At 42.3% G+C, this 18,753-nt stretch overlaps 2 protein-coding genes and 1 non-coding gene across 3 annotated transcripts; 1 reads left to right on the top strand and 2 right to left on the bottom strand.

Moving 5' to 3' along the window:
• Nucleotides 1-1,694: 1,694 nt before the first annotated feature.
• On the bottom strand, nt 1,695-3,653 carry LOC133916919 (probable aquaporin TIP1-1). The gene is made up of 2 exons (XM_062360815.1): nt 3,423-3,653; nt 1,695-2,548 (listed from the first exon to the last, which is right to left on the bottom strand). Exons 1-2 carry the CDS (start codon nt 3,553-3,555, stop codon nt 1,929-1,931), a joined length of 753 nt encoding a protein of 250 aa, XP_062216799.1. The 5' UTR covers nt 3,556-3,653; the 3' UTR covers nt 1,695-1,928.
• Nucleotides 3,654-12,012: 8,359 nt separating this feature from the next.
• Nucleotides 12,013-13,035, top strand: LOC133914515 (cyclin-dependent kinases regulatory subunit 1). Its single transcript, XM_062357615.1, has 4 exons — nt 12,013-12,108; nt 12,259-12,339; nt 12,439-12,499; nt 12,593-13,035. The coding sequence occupies exons 2-4, from the start codon at nt 12,287-12,289 to the stop codon at nt 12,749-12,751; spliced, it is 273 nt and encodes a 90-aa protein (XP_062213599.1). The 5' UTR covers nt 12,013-12,108; nt 12,259-12,286; the 3' UTR covers nt 12,752-13,035.
• A 5,615-nt stretch (nt 13,036-18,650) lies between these two features.
• Nucleotides 18,651-18,721, bottom strand: TRNAG-GCC (transfer RNA glycine (anticodon GCC)). The gene has a single exon. It is a non-coding gene; the product is annotated as a tRNA-Gly (tRNA).
• Between the last annotated feature and the right edge of the window lie 32 nt (nt 18,722-18,753).

Genomic DNA, 18,753 nt, shown 5'->3' with positions numbered 1-18,753 from the left:
GCAGTCTCTGCTCTTGTCTGTCTCAGAGTTAGCGGCGGGCCGGCCGTCAGGCTGGCAGAAGAAGCACGAGGCCTCTGGACTCATCGCCAGGACTGTACCTTGTGCTTTTGTAGGATCCAGAGCCAACCGAGCAGGGTCTCCATCTTATTATTTCTTCTCCTCTTTTTCTTCTCTTCTTCTTCCATGCTATTGAAGTATTCGAAGGGCTTAAGGCATATTCCGCGGATGGAGGAGCTGAAAGCAGCTGCGTCTAATCTTCCATTATTCTCTTTGGGGCTGTTGCTCGATGTTAATCTTCCATTATTCTCTTTGGGGCTGTTGCTCGATGGTAAACTAAACTAGTTTAGTTGGCTCGTAAGTCCTAATAGTAGTAGTTAATTACCAGGTGTCACTGAAACTAACCACGAGATATATTTACAGTGCTCGGAGATGTACCACAACTATGCACATGGCTGTAGCGTGTAGCTTGGTCGTGAAGTCGAGAACGCCCGGATAATAATATACTCGCTCGTTTACAAATACTTATCAACTGTATCCACTTTATTTTTTTATAAATACTTGACACTACACTATCCTAAGATTTTATTTTCAATTTTACGCTTGATATGGCCTACCATACCAACACAGGCCCATCATAAAAAAAAGAACTGCAGACGCTTGTATTAGAAAAATAGAGAAAATCAGGTGGTAACCCCATTGTAGATCCTAGAAAAAAACAAAAAATTATCCGGCAACGAGAGGAGCCAGTGAGCAAAATACTTGTTCAAGTCAAAATGTGTTTGAGGAAAAAGGTTTAAGTCGAAGGGCAGTATCCATCTAATCTGGCAAGGAACTAGTAACTTTCAGGTCCCTTACTCACACTGAGGACCTTCAAAGACCGCGCAGCTAGCCCGTGCGTCCGTTTGAATTTCGGCTATAAGACAATATGCAGGCCAGACACAAAGGGTATTTTAGTCAATCCACTTAAAAAGATGACTGTCTTAGGATTTGTGTTATGGTTAAAATGGCCAATTAAATGGAAACGGAGGGAGTATGCATGCCAAGTTGCCAACCATCCACGTTAGGAATGGAGGGCCACGAATCCATAACGCATGTATCTTATTGTTACTGCCGAGTACTATTGGCCATTTGATGAGAAAACAAGGGGCAGACAGAGCAGCAGGCACAGTGAGAGAGTGAGAGCTTGGGGTACAGGCTCGCGCGCCTATGCTACGAGTATGTGGTTTTTTACTTACGTTACCACATATATATAGCTAAGAATTTTTTTATCGCACTTTTTATAACAAATTACACTTAACTAAGGTTAATCATGACACCTTAGATACAATACAAATATGCTCCTATATTATTGTTACTAGCTATGGCCATTTGATGAGAAAACAAGGGGTAGGCATAGCACAGTGAGAGAGTGAGAGCTTGAGCTTGGGGTACAAGCTCGCGTGCCAATGGTACGTGTAGCGTACGAGCGCATCGTGAAATCGTGATTCACGCGGGACTAGCTGGTCCAGCCGACAAAAACAGGTCAGCCTTATCAGCACTGCCCCCATTCCGACGTGGCGAGCGTACCGTCCCAGTCGTCGGCACATGCCACTGCATTATTGCGCTGCACGCCTCACGCGATCCGCCGATCCCAGTCGAGATCATCACCACGACGATTCGAACAAAATCGTTGGAAACTTGGCAAATAGTAGAACTCAGGCAAATGCAAACGAATTTTACGGAAGCAAACGGGTCCGGAATTCACGGTTACAGTTCAACTTGCGACTGATCGAAGCAAACGATGCGAGCGACGCAGCAGCGGAGTTCGATTCACACACGGTGGTCGATGAATGCATGGTGCATTGCGAGGAAACTAGATGGTGGGAGAACTGATCAAACGGACGGAACCGGCTGCTGCGCGCGGCGAGCTACCAAGCAGCAGGAGCAGCTTAGTAGTCGGTGCTGGGGAGCTGCTCGTGGGTGTGTGAGATGAAGAGCACCTCGTAGATGACGCCGGCGAGGCCGCCGCCGATGAGTGGGCCGGCCCAGTAGATCCACTGCTGCTCCCAGGACCAGCTGACGAGGGCGGGGCCGAAGGACACGGCGGGGTTCATGGACGCGCCGTCGAAGGCGCCGCCGACCAGGATGTTGGCGCCCACGATGAAGCCGATGGCGATGGGGGCGATGGTGCCCAGGCTGCCCTTCTTGGGGTCCACGGCAGTGGCGTACACCGTGTACACAAGGCCGAAGGTCATCACGATCTCCAGGACAATGGCCTCCCACACGGAGATGCCGGTGAGGCCGAAGGTGCCGGTGGGGAGACCGCCGGTGGAGAAGCGGAGGAGTAAGCACGCCACGGTGGAGCCCAGCAGCTGCGCGATCCAGTACAGGATGCCGCGGAACAGGGTGATGTTGCCGCCGAGGAAGGCGCCGAAGGTCACGGCGGGGTTCACGTGGCCGCCGGAGATGTTGGCGCCAACGGACACGGCCACGAACAGGGCGAAGGCGTGCGCCACCGATGCGGAGATCAGGCCGGCAGGGGTCGCCGCGCCGCCGGCGTTCAGCTTGTCTGCACGATGGACCCCACGTCAGTAACACAGTCAGATCTGGTCAGGTGATTCGTCCACGTAACATAATCAGATACAGACAAGTAAAAAAAAAGTTCAGGATTTTCCTCGCCGTATATGCTTGCTGTTCTGCTTCACAGTGACAGTGATTTTACTTAGTAGTCTTGTGAATTTTCATTTACTAGTAATAACATGTTTGTTATAAAAGATGTGTAAATGTGTTCACCGTGCGAAACGATGGTGACTTCTGCTAGTTTTTACTGTCGTTTTCTTAAACAAATTGTACCGATAAGCAAAATATTGTCTAATAATTTAGTCTGTTAGCAGAGCATTTTGCTGGTTCTTGGCAGAACAGCACATGGAGACTGCATATCGCAGGCTCGAATAGAAGGTACTGATTCAGCAAAGGATTCCTCTACTGCTCTATACATGATCACAAAAGAGTAAAGTTATCATTTGTATTAATCATTCCACCTAAAAGGCTTCACTTTTCCCCTACTTTTGACTTTTTTTAAGAGAGAGAGAGATCCGTGAGTTTCTAGTAACACCTAGTTAAAAAAGGTTGTAATCGACACTTTTCATTCTCCTGCCATAAGCCTATAAGGCATGACGAAAAGAACATTTGCCTTCTAATAGAACTGGGATTTCTTTTCTCAATTCAGTTCTCCTGCGTGAACAATTCATGTTTTGAAAGATGGACTCAAAGAACCGACCGACCATGAACTTGTGCTGCCTGACAGTTTAATCTAACCTTGAAGAGGTGCGCGTGTACTGTACAGATTAACTCATTATTTATCTTCTTCTAAGTCGCATTCTATGGCAGTGAGTGGAAATAAATTAGGCGAGATGTGGGTGTGTGTTGTGAAGAGCACTCACTGAAGGCCATGCCGGAGCCCTGGCCAGCGAAGACGAAGATGAGGGTGGAGAAGAACTCAGCGAGCGCCGCCTTGAGGGCGCTCGGGTGGTACACCTCCTGGGTGCTCCCCACGGCGATCCTGTTGATCGGCATTCTCAGCTGCCTCTCTCTCCCCTTCTCGCTAATCACAGAAGACTGTGCTGGGAGTGGAGCTCAGGGATGAGATGCGGGGGTGAGGAAGAGGCGCCATGGAGGCGGTATATATAGACCCGCGTAGGCATGCAGTGCCGGGGCCTCGCTGAGCTCGGTTGCGACGGGAGTGGCCGGGCAATTTTTTAGAGGAGAAATGAGCTGTTTGAGTGTGACACGGTGACACTGACACCTCCAGAGTTGTCATATTTGCAACAGGCAATATTTCCCGGGTGAAGTTTCTGGAGCTCAGGCGGGCGCACTTGTGATTTAGGGTTTATTTGGTTGCTGCCCTCGTTTATTTGCCTGAGCATTTTGCTTGCCTGTGTACTCCCTGTGTCTGTGATTGATTTTGCTTGCTCAGGCATGGCCTTCTCCTCCTTCTTGTTTGGTTGCTGCCATATGTATAAGAGGTAGCGAATAAACTAATCCTGTTGTTCAGGGTTGCTACGAGCCGTCAAACAACTGAAAATGAGCGCCTGAGCCCAAGTTCTTTGCCTGAGTCCGGCACCATCTTAGGGCGTCAACCAAACAGAGCACACGTAGAGGTCCAGCATCCATCCGGCCAGGCAAATCCTCATCAGGGAAAAAACCAAACAAGCGAAAGAAAAACTACTACCTATGTTTTTTTTAATTTGTCCTTTTAGAATCCATACAATCAAACTTTTAAAAATTGATCACTAATATATTGGAAACTATTAAGATTGGCTATATAAAAATTATATGAGTAGATTTATCTTTAGAAAAACTTCTGTAGAAATATAATTATGAAAAATAGTAGCCAAAAAGACATCTTAAAGACAGTAAAAAATCAACAAAGACAAATAGAAAACGAATGGACGTGGTAGACTCTATAGTTTGGGAGATTATTGATGTCATGGTACAGAAAAGGATGGTACGGTACTACGATTACATAATGAACATCTAGGGAAGTAGAGTACAAGGAAAACTCGGCTCAGGCTCTTCTGTACGTGCTACAACTCATATGGGGTGCTACTATTAATAAATGTTTCTCTAGGTAAGTCATCAAAATCGGAAAATAAATAATCGGCTATTCGAGCTCATCTTTCGATCGATGGAATTTCGACCCTTTCTCGCTACTATTTGTGTTGTTTTCTTGAAACAAAACAATCTGTTTTCTGGAGCAATGGTCGGCAACAAAGTTGTTCATGAGAAACCATCTCGTAAGCTTGAGGCCTGGGATTGCTGTTAAATGATTGGCGATGGGGTTTGAGACGGCGACCGGGAGCGTTTCCTCGCGTAGTCGCTGGGCGGCGCCGGCTCAGGCGCGCCGCCCGGGGAGCTGTCAGCGGGCCAGGTGTGCAGGGAGGCAGGGCTCGTGGCTCGTGTGGATTTGGAGGCTGGGGCGACGTGACCCCTCAACGCTAATTGGGTCGCCGGAATTAGCTGATGGGTACCGGCGGTGAAGATGGAGCCTGGGATTGGCTGGCTGTGCGCGCCTGGGGTCGTCGCTTCCGGCTCTAGGAATCCTTTTCTTTTGAATCTGAGTGACCACTTCAGTATGACAGCATGTTTGTTTTCTTGTTGTAACTATGTAGAAGATGGTTTTATCATTTCAGCCGTGCCAGAAAATTCAGAATGAAAAACTTATGTAATTATGTGTCAAGACGTTGTTACAGAACCATTTGACATGTCTGAACCAGCTACCCGGCTAATTATCTACACCATGTAGTGTGCTTCCTTGAAACGAGATGTTTATTTCGCTCTCGTCTGCTTGCTCATTCCAAAAAAAAAAAATGCTTTGGAAGATATACACATATCGAAATATATATCTACCCCAAAGTTGTTTGGGTCGCCGGATCTAGGTCTGACGCCGGATCTCTAATGTGGCCAAGTGTGAAGGTGTTACATCTGTGTTTTCTCCACTCAGTCTAGTTAGGAGACTGTTGATGCTACACATTAGCTTCAGATGCATTCTAATGATGGCTTCAAGGCGTTAGCACATACGGCGATCTAAGGTTTATATCTCCTTTTTATATTTGGTGGGGGAGTGAACTCGGGCTTCGACATCTTCAGGTGCTTAGCTCTACTGCGGCGACAACCAGCACATACGAACGAAGCTAAAGAAGAAGAAGATTAGGACATGCCAAGTTCGTATGTGCAATTTATTCTTTTATCAGGGTCTTAGATGTAAAAGGATTGCACCATTTCACAATTTTATACAATTCTCACCCTTTCGGAAAAAAAAGGTCCAAAGGCGATGGTATATCTTTTTGTACATCTTGTTTGCTTGCACAATAAAGAGCATTATTACTTCGAGATTCTTCCCTAGATATATGAGCAGCAACAATTCGTCAAGGACGGCGAGATAGTCCGACGCGCCACTCCAGCCCCGGCCTTGACAAAAACGAGCATCCACCCCATGTCTTCTCTGCCTACGCAGCTCGTACGACGGGGACACGTCGTCCACTAAAAGAACTGCTCGTCGTTCGGCGGCGACGCGGCTGATGCACGACGAGGGACCCGCCCGCTAATAATTGGCTGGGTGCCGCCGTAAATTACCGTCGTGCCCTCGTGTACTCGAAGCGCCCCTGCGCCCGTGCTCCATGCGCCGGAGAACCATTGATTAGCCCACCGACCTAATGCACTACCATAAGCTCCATGATTAGGAGATCAGTTTTCCTTTTTGCGAGGATTAGAAGAACCTCTAAGCCTCTAATTACATTACGATTAAACCATTAATAATATAGCTAGTCTTGCTGTAATATTGTCATACTAAATTTTGATTAAAAACGAGTCTCTTATTATTATTTTATTTTATTTTATTTTGATTTTTAATTTTGATATTTTGCTTCATAAACCGTATGAAATCAAACTGCTAATTTTTTAGTATTTTTATTTATTAATGTGGTAATTTTGTGATATTAAAAGCGAACATAATGACTCATTTTAACACTTAAATAATAATATAATTAGCAAGTAACCTAAGCTAATAGCATGATTAGCATCGTTGCTATATTTTATCAGATAATATTTAAGTAAAAATTAGTCTCTTTAGTTTTTTATTAAGTTAGTGTCATTTATTTACAAAACACATAAAATTAGAAAAAAAATAAAAATTATATTAGTAGAAAAGAAAATTATTTATATTCTAAACTTGTATCTGTATCGTATACATGTATTGATTCGATTTGTATATATTTTGATCAACTATCAAACTGTTAAAAATCGTACGTCATATATATAGTCAGGAGACAACCCAACCAAAATCAAAATAAATTTGCGTTATCTACATGTTATGCCTTACATGTCACGTACTTTATATGCCAACCTTGAGCTTTATTGTGCTTTTTTAAGGAGCAGATGCGGCTGCTCCACAAGATTTGTTTAAAGAACAGATGCTGCTCCACTATTCTGCAACTTTTGTTTCTTTCCTGCATCCTGCTGTTGCCGTATGCTGCCTCGTCACATGCATCACCACGTTACAGAAAACTTTTGGATCTGCACCTACCCATCGCCGAAATAGCTAAAACGTGAACTGGTGCAGTGTAATTCAACAGTGGTTGTATGTCTTGGAGGTTTGTGATTTGCACCGACCTGTCCTCCTCGATTCGTCATCCAAAACTTTTCACTATCAGAGCCCACAGATTAAGATAAGATCATGTTGTTGTTGCCTTGATGGTAGCTGGCAAACATGGGTTCTGCCTTGCGTTTGCATGTGGTCCAGTGGGGAGAACTATTCCTCTGGACCAGTTGACACCGGACAGGAACGAGTATGCTTAGACTATTTATAACTATTTTTCTTTATTTTGTTCCTTTTCTGATTCTATTTTCTATTTTTATTTTTTTTATTTTTTTTTATTTTTAAGAGTTTTATTTTGAAGGGATTTGTAAAAATAAGGGGAGAGAATCTTGTCCCGAAAAAATAATCTTTAAATTTTTTTTTCGTGAAAATAATTATAAAAGAAAACCGTTGAAGTGTTAAAAAAAATGAAAATCTCTTCGTAAGGAAATTTTGTATCGCGAAGGAAATCTGTTAGATATGATATTATCACCTGATCCAATCGCAGATCGATCATAACATGCATGCGGTAGTAGTCGTCGATCATATCTCATCTAGTCGCTGCTTTGCTGGAAGAGGAGTTCGTTTATCCAGAGGATCGATTTGGTCCTGTCAAGCTTGATCTGGTAGGGAATGGCAAATTTTTATATTCTTTAGCTGTATTAAAACTGCCTTGATGAAGCTTAAAAACTTGAGACAACTTCCGCGAATTATGAGCTGGTGCTCTCGGTCAAAGTTGGATGTGCTTATGAGCTGGATCACTTGGCTTCGTAGCTTGAGGGGGCATAACAAATTGACGAAGCAATTTGTTCTGAAAGAAAATAATTTAGGCAATTTGTGTAGGTTTCAGTACTAAAGTCTACCTATAAACTACGCATTAGGTCCTTTGTTGCCATCAAAGAAAATTTGAAGAATCCTTCAAAAGAAAACGGACGTTGCTCCTTTCCCTTTTGGGTTTAAAATAAGAGTAGCATGAATTGGCATGCCTGTTCTTTAGACTTCAGTGAAAATAAAACATCAACGACTACGACGTAGTACTGCAATGCATATATGAAACTCCATCAGTTTTTTTTCAAACGCGGAGAAACCCTATTTTCATTAACAAGTAACGGAACACGGTATATTCACAGAGTTCAGATTTTTTAGAAGGGAACATGAGAAACAACCAGCTCCGAACAGAACCAAAAGACATGGGGAACAACTAAACATAACCAAACCAGACTAGAACGGCGCTAGAGAGCACTACAAGGACCCAGCCACGTACGTCCCAGAACGAAACATGCCAAAACATTGGAAAGCCACCTCAAACAGAGGTATTAGCATCATCCACTTCCATGCGCTCTTCTTCCTCAGGATTATCACCACTTAGGAGCATCAAACGGTTGCCAGGAGGAGCTGAAGATGGCTGTTGCTGAACCAGAACTTGAGAAATTGTCTGCAGCAAGCTTTGAGCACCGCGGATTAGATCCTACCTGCTCATCTCCTTCAGAAGATCTACCCAAATATATAGCGAAGAACACGCATGAAAGACAATATCACTAAGATGCCAAATCAGTTTCTTCTCAAAAAAGCTCTATTACGAGCTTTCCAAATCACCCAACATATAGAGGTGAGACCAATAGTGAAAAAAGTTCTGCCCTCCTTCAAATGACCATCAATCCACTCAAAAAATTATGAGACAGAACTTTGGATAGTTGTAGTCCCAATCCACACAGCCACAAGACCCAAACAACTTTGGCAACAAGACATAGAAAGAACAAATGTCTATAACTCTCAGACTGGATACAGAAATAGCAGGACCTATCACTAACCCATCTTCTTAGTAAGAAGGGCATCTTGTTCTGAAAGTTATAAAAAGATTTTAAACTTTAGAGAAATCTTAGCTTTCCAAATATGACTAAAATGATGATTGAGAGAATCTCTCATCAACTAATCATACATTAATTTTACAGTAAAAGACCCCTTTGAATGTAAAGCCTAAGTTACTCTATCTCTCTTATCATAAAAGGTAAATTTCAACATTTCTTTCCTAATACCCTCCCATTGGACTTGAAAATCCCGAGGGAGCCATCTTCTAAATGACACATGCCGCAAACTCAAGTAAACATCATGTATAAAACATTTTTGTTCACACAAAATACTATAGAGAGTAGGAAACAACACATCAAGAGGCTTGTTTTTGATCTAGGAATCTTTCCAGAAACTAGTACATTTTTCATCCCCACCAATATTCTCCTACCCTGCAGGTAAACATTTCCGACCTTTAAAAGGTCTGCCCAGCAGGGGGCATCAGAGGCTTTATGTTACATCAAGGTTATGAGAATACCTTATACCTCTAATAATACTTCCTCTTAACAATTTCCTGCAACATACCATCTCCTTGTTTTCAAGGCATCACCATACACATAAGAGCACAATCATTTTTTTAATAACCTTGATATCAAGACCACCTTTCTTCTTAGATCTATAAATCTTATCCCAAACAACTAAGTGATACTTCCCAGACAACTAAGTGATACTCTATCAGTTGTCAGTTTGTTAACTGCTCTTTCACACTTGGATAGTTGCCTTCCTCCCGTACCTTTCTTCACCATGTCATGTTCGGATGAGTAGTTGCATCGTTGTTCTACTTAACACTTCCTCTACATGCTGACCACAACTTTTTGCATCTCTTTGCTTCAGAATTTCTATCTTTCTCTTCTTTTTCTGAAGAGTATGCTGCAGAAATTTCTATCACCAGCTTGAAAGCGTGGTTTCTCGCATCTCATGCAGAGCATCTATGCGCGGGCTCGGCCTGGAGCATATCTACTAGCTACTCGAACCTTCTTATTTATATATTTTTAATCTAAAAAATGCAAATATATGCTTTTGTTTTGAAATTTTGCAACTCTATAATCCTATCGCCCTTCCAATGCTGTTTTGGATTTTATATGACCATTTCGATAGTGTTTTGAATTTTAAAATCACTGAAATGCTGCATTTTTTAAAACCTATCGCCTGTTGGAAGAGCGACAGTAGTATAGAATTACAAAATTTCAAAACAGATGTATATATTTGCATTTTTTAGATTTAACAAACAAATAAAAATGATTTTTTTAAGAAAAAGGGGTGATTTTATTCTCGTTAAGCACAAACAAAGTACAACCAGAAACTTGAAAAATAAAAAGCAATACACACACAGGTCCCGATCAATAACACCTCGAAGCTTCTCTACATACCCCTGTCAAGCTAGATCGAAGGAGTCAACACCGTTACTTCCGCTACCGACAAAGTAGGGTCATAAGAGGCCAATAAATTCCTTGAGCCACCATCAGCAGCGCAAAGCACTATTAGAATGCTGAACGAACAGGACAACATACAAACAGGCTAAGATGCACCTTCCTCTTTTAGATGAATACCATTGAGAATCAACATGGCAAGACCAACAAGTTAGAGAAAAAAAAACCCTTCATAGTTCCTCAAGGAGAAACCATGAAGGAACAGAAGCACAAATGAATCTCTCACTTAATCCATAAAAAAACCTAAAAACTAACATAACAATTAGACTGCAAACTAAACTAATAAGAAGAAACACTACTACACTAATACTAACCACCAGAAGGGGTCGGTAGGCCGTCAAGGCGAGGGGGCCGGGCCACCCTCCTCCTCCAAGGCCGACAGGCCGTCAGGGCGAGGGGACATGCAAAACTTTTTAAAGGGTCGGGGAAGGTGGGCTAGGACATGTAAAACTTCTTCCACTAAACGTATGGGTTTGGGCCCGGAGTCCGGACTGGGCTCTGGAGGCTCCTGCTTTCTCGGTTCCTGCAATACTCGATGCGTTGCTTTGTGTGGAAGATACTAAGGGCGTGTACAATACAAAATGTTTAAACAGCTGCTTAAAGGGGGATAATTAACAAGCAAACATACAAGATCCTCAAACTACAGCTGTAACAATTCCAGCATGGATGCTTAAATGCCCGGATGAAATTAAGAACCCGTTTTAGCATCATCTATGCAATACATACGCTACACACTCCAGCTATTTTTTAACCTTTGCCCAAGTGCCCGCCTCCATAGGTTTAGTTGAAGCAGTGACGCCTAAGTCTAAGACTACCTCCAATCATATTTTTTCATTTCATTCCCTTCTCGATTCTCTTCCTCGTTCCTATTTCTTTTATTTACTCTCATCTCCAACAGCTTCCCTTCGAGGAGAATCGTGAAGAGAAAGGAGAGATAATCCCGTCCTGAAGGGAATGACCCTGAGAATCCCGTCGTGAAGGGAACCGTGAAGGGAAACCGTTGATACGCTGAAGGGAACATGAATCCCTTCACGACGAGAATCTCCTCTACGTTCGTCCCCGCTCTCTCACCGTGGCAACAGAATCAATTAACTGCCGTTAAGTGCCCGTGCTGTGCATGGCCTAACAGTACCAAGGAATTTCATTCCTATCTTTTTTTTTTACATAACTCACTATAAATCCCGCAACAATTCTACTATATTCTAACCTTCTAAACATGGCCTTAGAACTTTTTTGAAACTTTATAATATTCTACATTTCGCGCGTCCGGTTCATGTGAAATTGCTAGGTTCAGCATGCCACTAACCAGACAAATTGCGGACCTTATTTTCACATGGAAACAAAAATGGAAGGATGTACTTCCATATTTCAGGAATCCAGTAACGGGCAAATCAGCTTATTAATTTTTTTCTCTCCTCCAATCCGCGATTTCAAAATTCAAAATTCCCTCCCCTCCACGTTCTCTTGCCTCGCGAATTCAAACCCGGATCCAGCCCACGCCGCCGATTAATACGGTGGTGATCCGTAACGACTACTTTGCCCTACCCGCGCTGTTCCATCTCCGCCGTCCATCTCCGCACCGATGGCCACGCCCCACTGTTTCCTTTTTAAATACGCTCCCCCACCTCGGTCCCCATCCGTCTCCGCCCCCACGCTCCCCTTGCTGCTAGTTTCGGCTGCTCCACGCCAACTGCATCCGCTCCTCCGCGCTCCGAGGTTTGTGCGTCGCCTCCCCCCAAATCCCTTGATTTCTCGTGTTTTCCGCGGAATGTTCCTCTTTGAATGGTAGTTTTGTTCCGATTGCTGCGCGATTTGGCTGGTTGTTTTGGGGTTTTCGTTGATTTTTTGGGGATTTTTTTCTTGTAGAGAATTTGATCAGGAAGTGGTGGTGGACATGGGCCAGATCCAGTACTCCGAGAAGTACTTCGATGACACCTACGAGTACAGGTAGATGCGAAACCCTAGCCCCCGGTCTTCACCCGTCTCCTCCTCTTCGGTGTGCCGTGGTTGGCAAAACCCTAACTTGACCCCCTTTGGTCGGTGCAGGCACGTCGTCCTCCCGCCCGAGGTCGCCAAGCTCCTCCCCAAGAATCGCCTCCTCTCCGAGGTAAGCGTCAAGAATCTCACCTGAATTCGTGTAGATCGCGTTCTTGGCCTTTTGTCTGATGGACGATGGGGTTTTGTGGGGATTTTTTTGCAGAACGAGTGGCGTGCGATCGGCGTGCAGCAGAGCCGCGGGTGGGTGCACTACGCGATCCACAGGCCGGAGCCGCACATCATGCTATTCCGCCGCCCGCTCAACTACCAGCAGCAGCAGGAGGCGGCTGCCACGGTGGCGGCGCAGATGCTGCCCAAGTGAGCCCTCTAGCGTAGGCGGCGGCGGCCGTGGGGTTGGAATGTCTAAAACCCTAGCCCCTTTTCATCTCTAAAAGGGTTGTCGCGATACTGTTGGTTAATTTCTGTGGCTGTTGACTGGAATATATCGATCGCGGTGGTGTCCGCCTTGGAAATGCCTGGGAAGGAACTGGCATGTGCTAGGCTGTGTGTTATCATGAGTACTCTTAATTACTCAGTGCTATGTGTTTCTGGTTGATACTCCTGTTAATCTTCTATGTGATGCCGTGATGATCTGGTAGTGTTTAATCTTGCTTGTCTGGTTATGCATTCTCCAAAGTGCAAATTGCATTGCAAGGGCAAGGTGAATCTTGTTTATTTTGTGTGGTTCGGTGTGATGTTGTTATGGATTTGTGAGGATATTGTGGGTGTCAGCTCTGAGCAAAGGTTCTCTTCCTAGTATTTCTGGCAATGTATATGAACAACATTTTTTTTCCTTTGACGACCGGCTGTATGCAGGTTGAAGTCATGCTTCTGAACAAATAGCCCAGCAAGAGGAGCCTATGGGATTCAATCGTGATAGCATGTAGTAGTAGTTTGTAATTCGATCTTGTTGGTGTCCGCCTTGTGTTCATGGAAATGCCCGTGAAGGAACTGCCATGTGCCAGTGAAGGATTCTGCTTGGTATTGTTGTGCTATTAATCTGTTATGTGATGATCTGGTTTTGTTTAATCTTGCTTATCTGGTTCTTTAACCTGTTACTAGCAGCTAAGAGGTCATGTGATAATTCCTTGTGATGGATATGCATTCGCTGAGGTGCAAATGTGCCCACTGAAAAAACGGTCAGAGTTAACACAGAGTTAATGTGAAGTGCATGCATTTCCAAGATGCTATGGGTAAAGAACACCCAACAAGTGAAATGGACTATGCAACCTGGGCAGTGATTTTGGGGCAAGGTAGGCATCTGTATACCTCAATTGCTGATGTTATGTAGTTTTGCTTTAGCGCTTAGTATCGCAAGTGCAAAGCGAATCTTGTTTCTTTTTCTTTGGCACCGTATGATGTTGATATGGGTATGTGAGAATATTCTCGTTGTCAAAGCTGCGAGTAAAAGTTCTAGTATTTCTGAGAATGTATATGAACAACATTTTTGTTTCTCTCCCTTCGATGAGCGTCTATATGCAGGTTGAATATTTTCTGCTGAACAAATAACCCAGCAAAAGGATAATAGATCGGATCAATCGTGTGATAACATTTAGTAGTAGTTTGCACAACTGAAATTAGAAGGTTTATGCTTGAAAGATACCATGTTCTTCAATTGAAATGTTGATCCATGATGGACAGAGGAACAGGGTTCAAATTTGAGTTAAAGGCACAACGAAAAGTTAGTGAAGTTGAGGCAGGCAGGCACCACGTTTGTTTGCCACCGCTAAGAAGTAGCTTCGTTTATTTACCACTCCCAATATTATCTTCGTTTATTTGTCACTCAGAACAATAACTCTTTGATTATCTTGCCACTATCCCATTTTAAATCATTTTTCTTTTCTTTTCAGCTCTCACACCAAGTAAATGGACCGAATAGCCCTAGGCTCATCTAAGCTGTATGCTCCGACTAGACTGGGTTGGGTCCAACCATATCGGCGCCGATCCACTATTGTAGAATAGCCCTCCAAAACGCCGCCGTGGCACGACAACGTCCTCACCTTCGTCTCACCAACAACGCTCTCCCGCCATGCGTGAGTGTGAGTCGTGACAGAGGAAACGATACTTGAGGAGGAGGAGTTGGTTGGCCGGCGAATGCAATAGAAGTCTGCATAGATGGGGTCCAAGTACACATGGGGGTGCTGCGGGTAGCTGATGATTTTTAAATATTACTTTTTTGCGGATATTATAGAAATAATATAGAAAATAAAGAAATTCCAAAATATTATCTATTCGTCCAACGGTTTTACAAAAATAGAGTTTTCACTGTATATTTCCGCCAAACCGTATGACGAAAATAGGTGACGTGTCCCCCGACGACAGATGAAGGGTCCGTGGCGGTAGTTTTTGATGCTATTTTCGCCAACCGTTCAGTGAAAACAAGTTTTCGCCAAACCGTTGACGGAAAACTAGTTTTCGCCAAACGGTTGGTTGAAAACTCCCTATCCCCGTGAACCCATCTCCTGCGTTGGTCCTCGTGAACTCAATCTCATTTCGCTCGCCACGGGTGTGACTGCATGAGCAGAGGTGCAGAGGAGGCGACGTCAGTTGAGAATGGAGAAGAGAGAAGAGAAAGGAGGAAGGAGGAGGGAGAAGAAAGAAGGAGAAGGAAGGAGAAGGGGAGGAGGAAGAAGAGTAAGGTATTTTTTCTTTTTAATTTTGTTTTTAGATGTATGCATTTTGCTTTATCTGTATGTAAGATTTAATTATGGATTAGAAAAATAATTTTTCTTTTATAATTGTTGATTTTATGTACAAATATTTGTATTAGGTTATTTAGAGTATTATGTTAAGAAAATAAAATATATGTGCGCAGAAATATTAGATCTCAGTACTCTATTGATGTATTTACGATTATATTATTGGATTGTAATAATATGTGCTTTACACTAAAATACGATATTTATTGGTTTATTTTGACGTATGGACTAGTGGTTGTAACAGAAAACAATCAAACAAAGAGAGCATAAAAAACCAATGCAGCACCAAAGTATTTTTGTTAAAGTTTTAAAATTCAATGGTATTAATTAGTAAGTTCTTTAGAATTAAATATATGCAATTTGTTGTTGCTTGTAATATGTTTATTTAATTATGTTATCTCCGATTTAGATTTAGGACGGTAATATTGATTAGATTTTAGGCAACAAAGACTATAATAGTTCACAATTTAGGAAAATTAATTGATCATTATGTTAGTTAGTTTAAGTTAGTCGCATCGTATGAATGCAATATAAGTTGATAATTTAATTGATATACTTTTTTTAGTCACAGTTATGTCAAACTCTATAAATCTTAGAGTATTTTATGGAAATAGTCAAATCCGTAACAATCCATCTGGTGTTGATTTGAGTAATTTTTTATTTACGATCCTCGAGCCTCCAAACCTTGAGGGTACAAGGATGAATGAGATGAAAATATGGTTCACCCCAGATTTATTATGTTACGATGCAATACATGTGGATTCGTACATTAAACCTAGTTTTTTAGAGTTAAAGCCGGTGTATCGGATCGAAAAGTAGTGAAATGGTTGGAGTGGTGCAGGCGGTATCGAGCTGAGTTCAATATCCTTGTGCAACCATGTCCAAGAGAAGTGTATGATAGTAGCAGTGTAACGGCACCGGTAGAAGAAGAGGATGCACGAGGGCATGCAATATCGATGGAGGATGTTGAACAAAGGCAAACGATTGAGGTTGAGGTTGTTGTGCATAGGAAAGCGACAGAGGTTGAGGACGATCAGACTGATGCAAGGGAGGAAATTGAAGAAATTATTATTGAGCTCGAGAACGTGGACCATAACACAAATTTTGAGGAAGACACTTTATTGGAATCTATAAATGTAGATGATGATTATGGTGATGATGAGGATGATGAAGACGATGAATGCTCTAATATTGTCATCCCAGAAGAATGGAACATTTCAGGCAAAGCGAGGCTGCAAGTTATGAAGAATCATGACTCACTTTGGGAGTATGTTTCAAGTATGATTCATCTAAATCAGGTGTTTTCCAATCGATCTGAAATGAAGGATGCAGTGGCACAGTAAGCAGTGACATCACACAGAGAGGTATTTATTGTTGTATCAAGCCTAGAAAAATACAGTGTAAAGTGTAGAACTCATGTATACAACTTCTATGTTCATGCATACAAGCCAAATCATTCGACCTATCGGGTAGCCTCTAGAGTGGTTAAATACAATTGTATGCTGAAAAATATTGGTCGAAAGTACTGCAACCTCACTGCTGCACTAGTTGCAAATGAATTGTTCATTGCGATTATTCAGAAACAAAACATAGAATGCTCATTCATCCAACGAGCAATATTACGGCAATTCAAATATAAGATTACTTATCAAAAGGCTTGACGTGTGAAGCAAAAAGACTTAGAGAAGCGGCGGGGTACATATGAGGCTTCTTATTGCAACCTACCTCGTGTGCTTCAAATTCTGAAGAACAGAAACCACGATACATACACCGCTTTCAAGGAAACTGAACTTAATGAACACCAGCCTAGGATTTTTTGACGTACTTTTTCTTCTTCTTTAGATCAGTGTATTTAGTCCTTTCAACATTGTCATCCTTTGCTTTTCGTGGATAGTACATTCTTGACCGGTAATATTAGGAGTAATATTAGCATTACTTGAAGACCCCAATGAATCAGTTCAACTAACTACTGTCCAATGCTTGTTAACTGTGAGTTCTTTTTTTTAATAATGTAATTCCATTTTTAATCAATATTAACAGAATAAATGAACAGCGTATACTGGTTCCAGGTTCTTGATTTGTCAGAACAAGATGCTGTTGATCCCATCTTAATAAATCTCTTAATAAGGCTGCGGAATCTCCAGGTAACCATCCATAACAAGCATACTTCCTTGCATTGCTGGTTTTTACTGCATGATGCAGGACAATCTGCACATTGTAAAATGCTTGTTATGGAAAGGATAATGTGGAATTGGACTAAGTGCATGGGATAGAAGGTACTGGACTGTTTGGAGATCTGTGAGATAATGTGGAATTAGAGTGAATATGTAATTTGGAACAACCATAATGCCCGCACATACTAGCAACTAGCCAACATGCAAGTTGCACTTGCTCGGATCTGTCCTGGCAAAATTGTTAATGACCAGCTCACTTCCTGAGGCAGGGATGCTCGCCCCACTGCGTATACAAAGAAACTATGGAATTAATACATCAGCAGTAGTGATTATCTTTAGAAGCTATGCTGTCTTAGATTTTTATCTGCTTTCCTGCACTAGTCGATAATGGGTACATGCAGGCTAAGTGCTTTGTTAATGTAAGACCTGAAGTTGAATGTTTGGGTTGGTCTCCTCTGTTCAAAGTGGATGTAATTTTCTTAATATACGAATTTTGCAGCTATTTCTTAATAATGCTTTTGGTATTGCAAGATGATTGTTGTGATTCTCTATGGTAAATGGAAACTTAACATTTTACATGTTTCATTGGGAAAATCGCATTTCACTGATGTTTCGTTTGGACTTTTCCTTGTATTTTCCAGATTGTTTTAATTTGATCTTGCTTTTTAGTTTTTAGGGAAAAGTACTAACATGGTATGCTTCTTTATCATTCTATACATTGAAATTAGCAGCCCATGGCTGTAAACTATTCTGCAACTGTTGTGCCACAGGTCTCGATGAATACGAAAATGAGGTCCAATGCATTTGCAGCTTATGGTGCTCTAAGTGCCTATGGTGTAGGTTCACAGCGTACTGCTTTTCTTGAGCAGGTAGCATGCATTTCCACTTCAGTTGCTTTATTACTGCATCATAAGCAGGGGACTGTATCTTGTAAGGCTCCTCCTTTGGATGCTGTTATAGTGCTCACATAAAGTGCCAAGGTAATTACAAACTTACAATGTTTTGTAAGGTAGTTGAATAAGGTTCTATGATTCTATCACCCATGTCATTCCTGATTTTCTACAGCTTTTTAATTTGTTGGAAACAATAAAGTAGATAAATTTTCTACAGCACGTGCCCTTCTACTGTTTCTTGTTTTCTTATGCTGCTCAAACTATCAAGTTCTTTGCCTCTCTTTGCCCCCTTTTGCAGATACATGCCATCTTTCCTCGTTTGATCCTCCATCTTAGAGTGTGTGCAATCACAAAGCATTAGAAAGACGTACATGCATAGAGATGATGGATGAGCTACATTCGGAACTTGAGTGGCATAAAAGAAACTGCAAACATAATTAAAAATATAGAAAAAATGCACCAGCCGGGAATCGAACCCGGGTCTGTACCGTGGCAGGGTACTATTCTACCACTAGACCACTGGTGCTTGTTGGTTAGAGTGCATATTGTTAAAATATT

This window comes from Phragmites australis, chromosome 4 (assembly GCF_958298935.1).
Source record: "Phragmites australis chromosome 4, lpPhrAust1.1, whole genome shotgun sequence".
Classification (NCBI taxonomy): Eukaryota; Viridiplantae; Streptophyta; class Magnoliopsida; order Poales; family Poaceae; genus Phragmites; species Phragmites australis.
The sequence above is the reverse complement of the archived record's forward strand: the minus strand, read 5'-3'. Positions and strand labels throughout refer to the sequence as shown.

Coding starts and splice junctions, on each gene's coding strand:
- LOC133914515 (XM_062357615.1), top strand. CDS start 12,287: ATGGGCCAGATCCAGTACTCCGAGAAGTACTTCGATGACACCTACGAG. Junction 12,340..12,438: donor GATGACACCTACGAGTACAG/GTAGATGCGAAA, acceptor TGGTCGGTGCAG/GCACGTCGTCCTCCCGCCCG. Junction 12,500..12,592: donor AGAATCGCCTCCTCTCCGAG/GTAAGCGTCAAG, acceptor ATTTTTTTGCAG/AACGAGTGGCGTGCGATCGG.
- LOC133916919 (XM_062360815.1), bottom strand. CDS start 3,555: ATGCCGATCAACAGGATCGCCGTGGGGAGCACCCAGGAGGTGTACCAC. Junction 2,549..3,422: donor GGGCTCCGGCATGGCCTTCA/GTGAGTGCTCTT, acceptor TCCATCGTGCAG/ACAAGCTGAACGCCGGCGGC.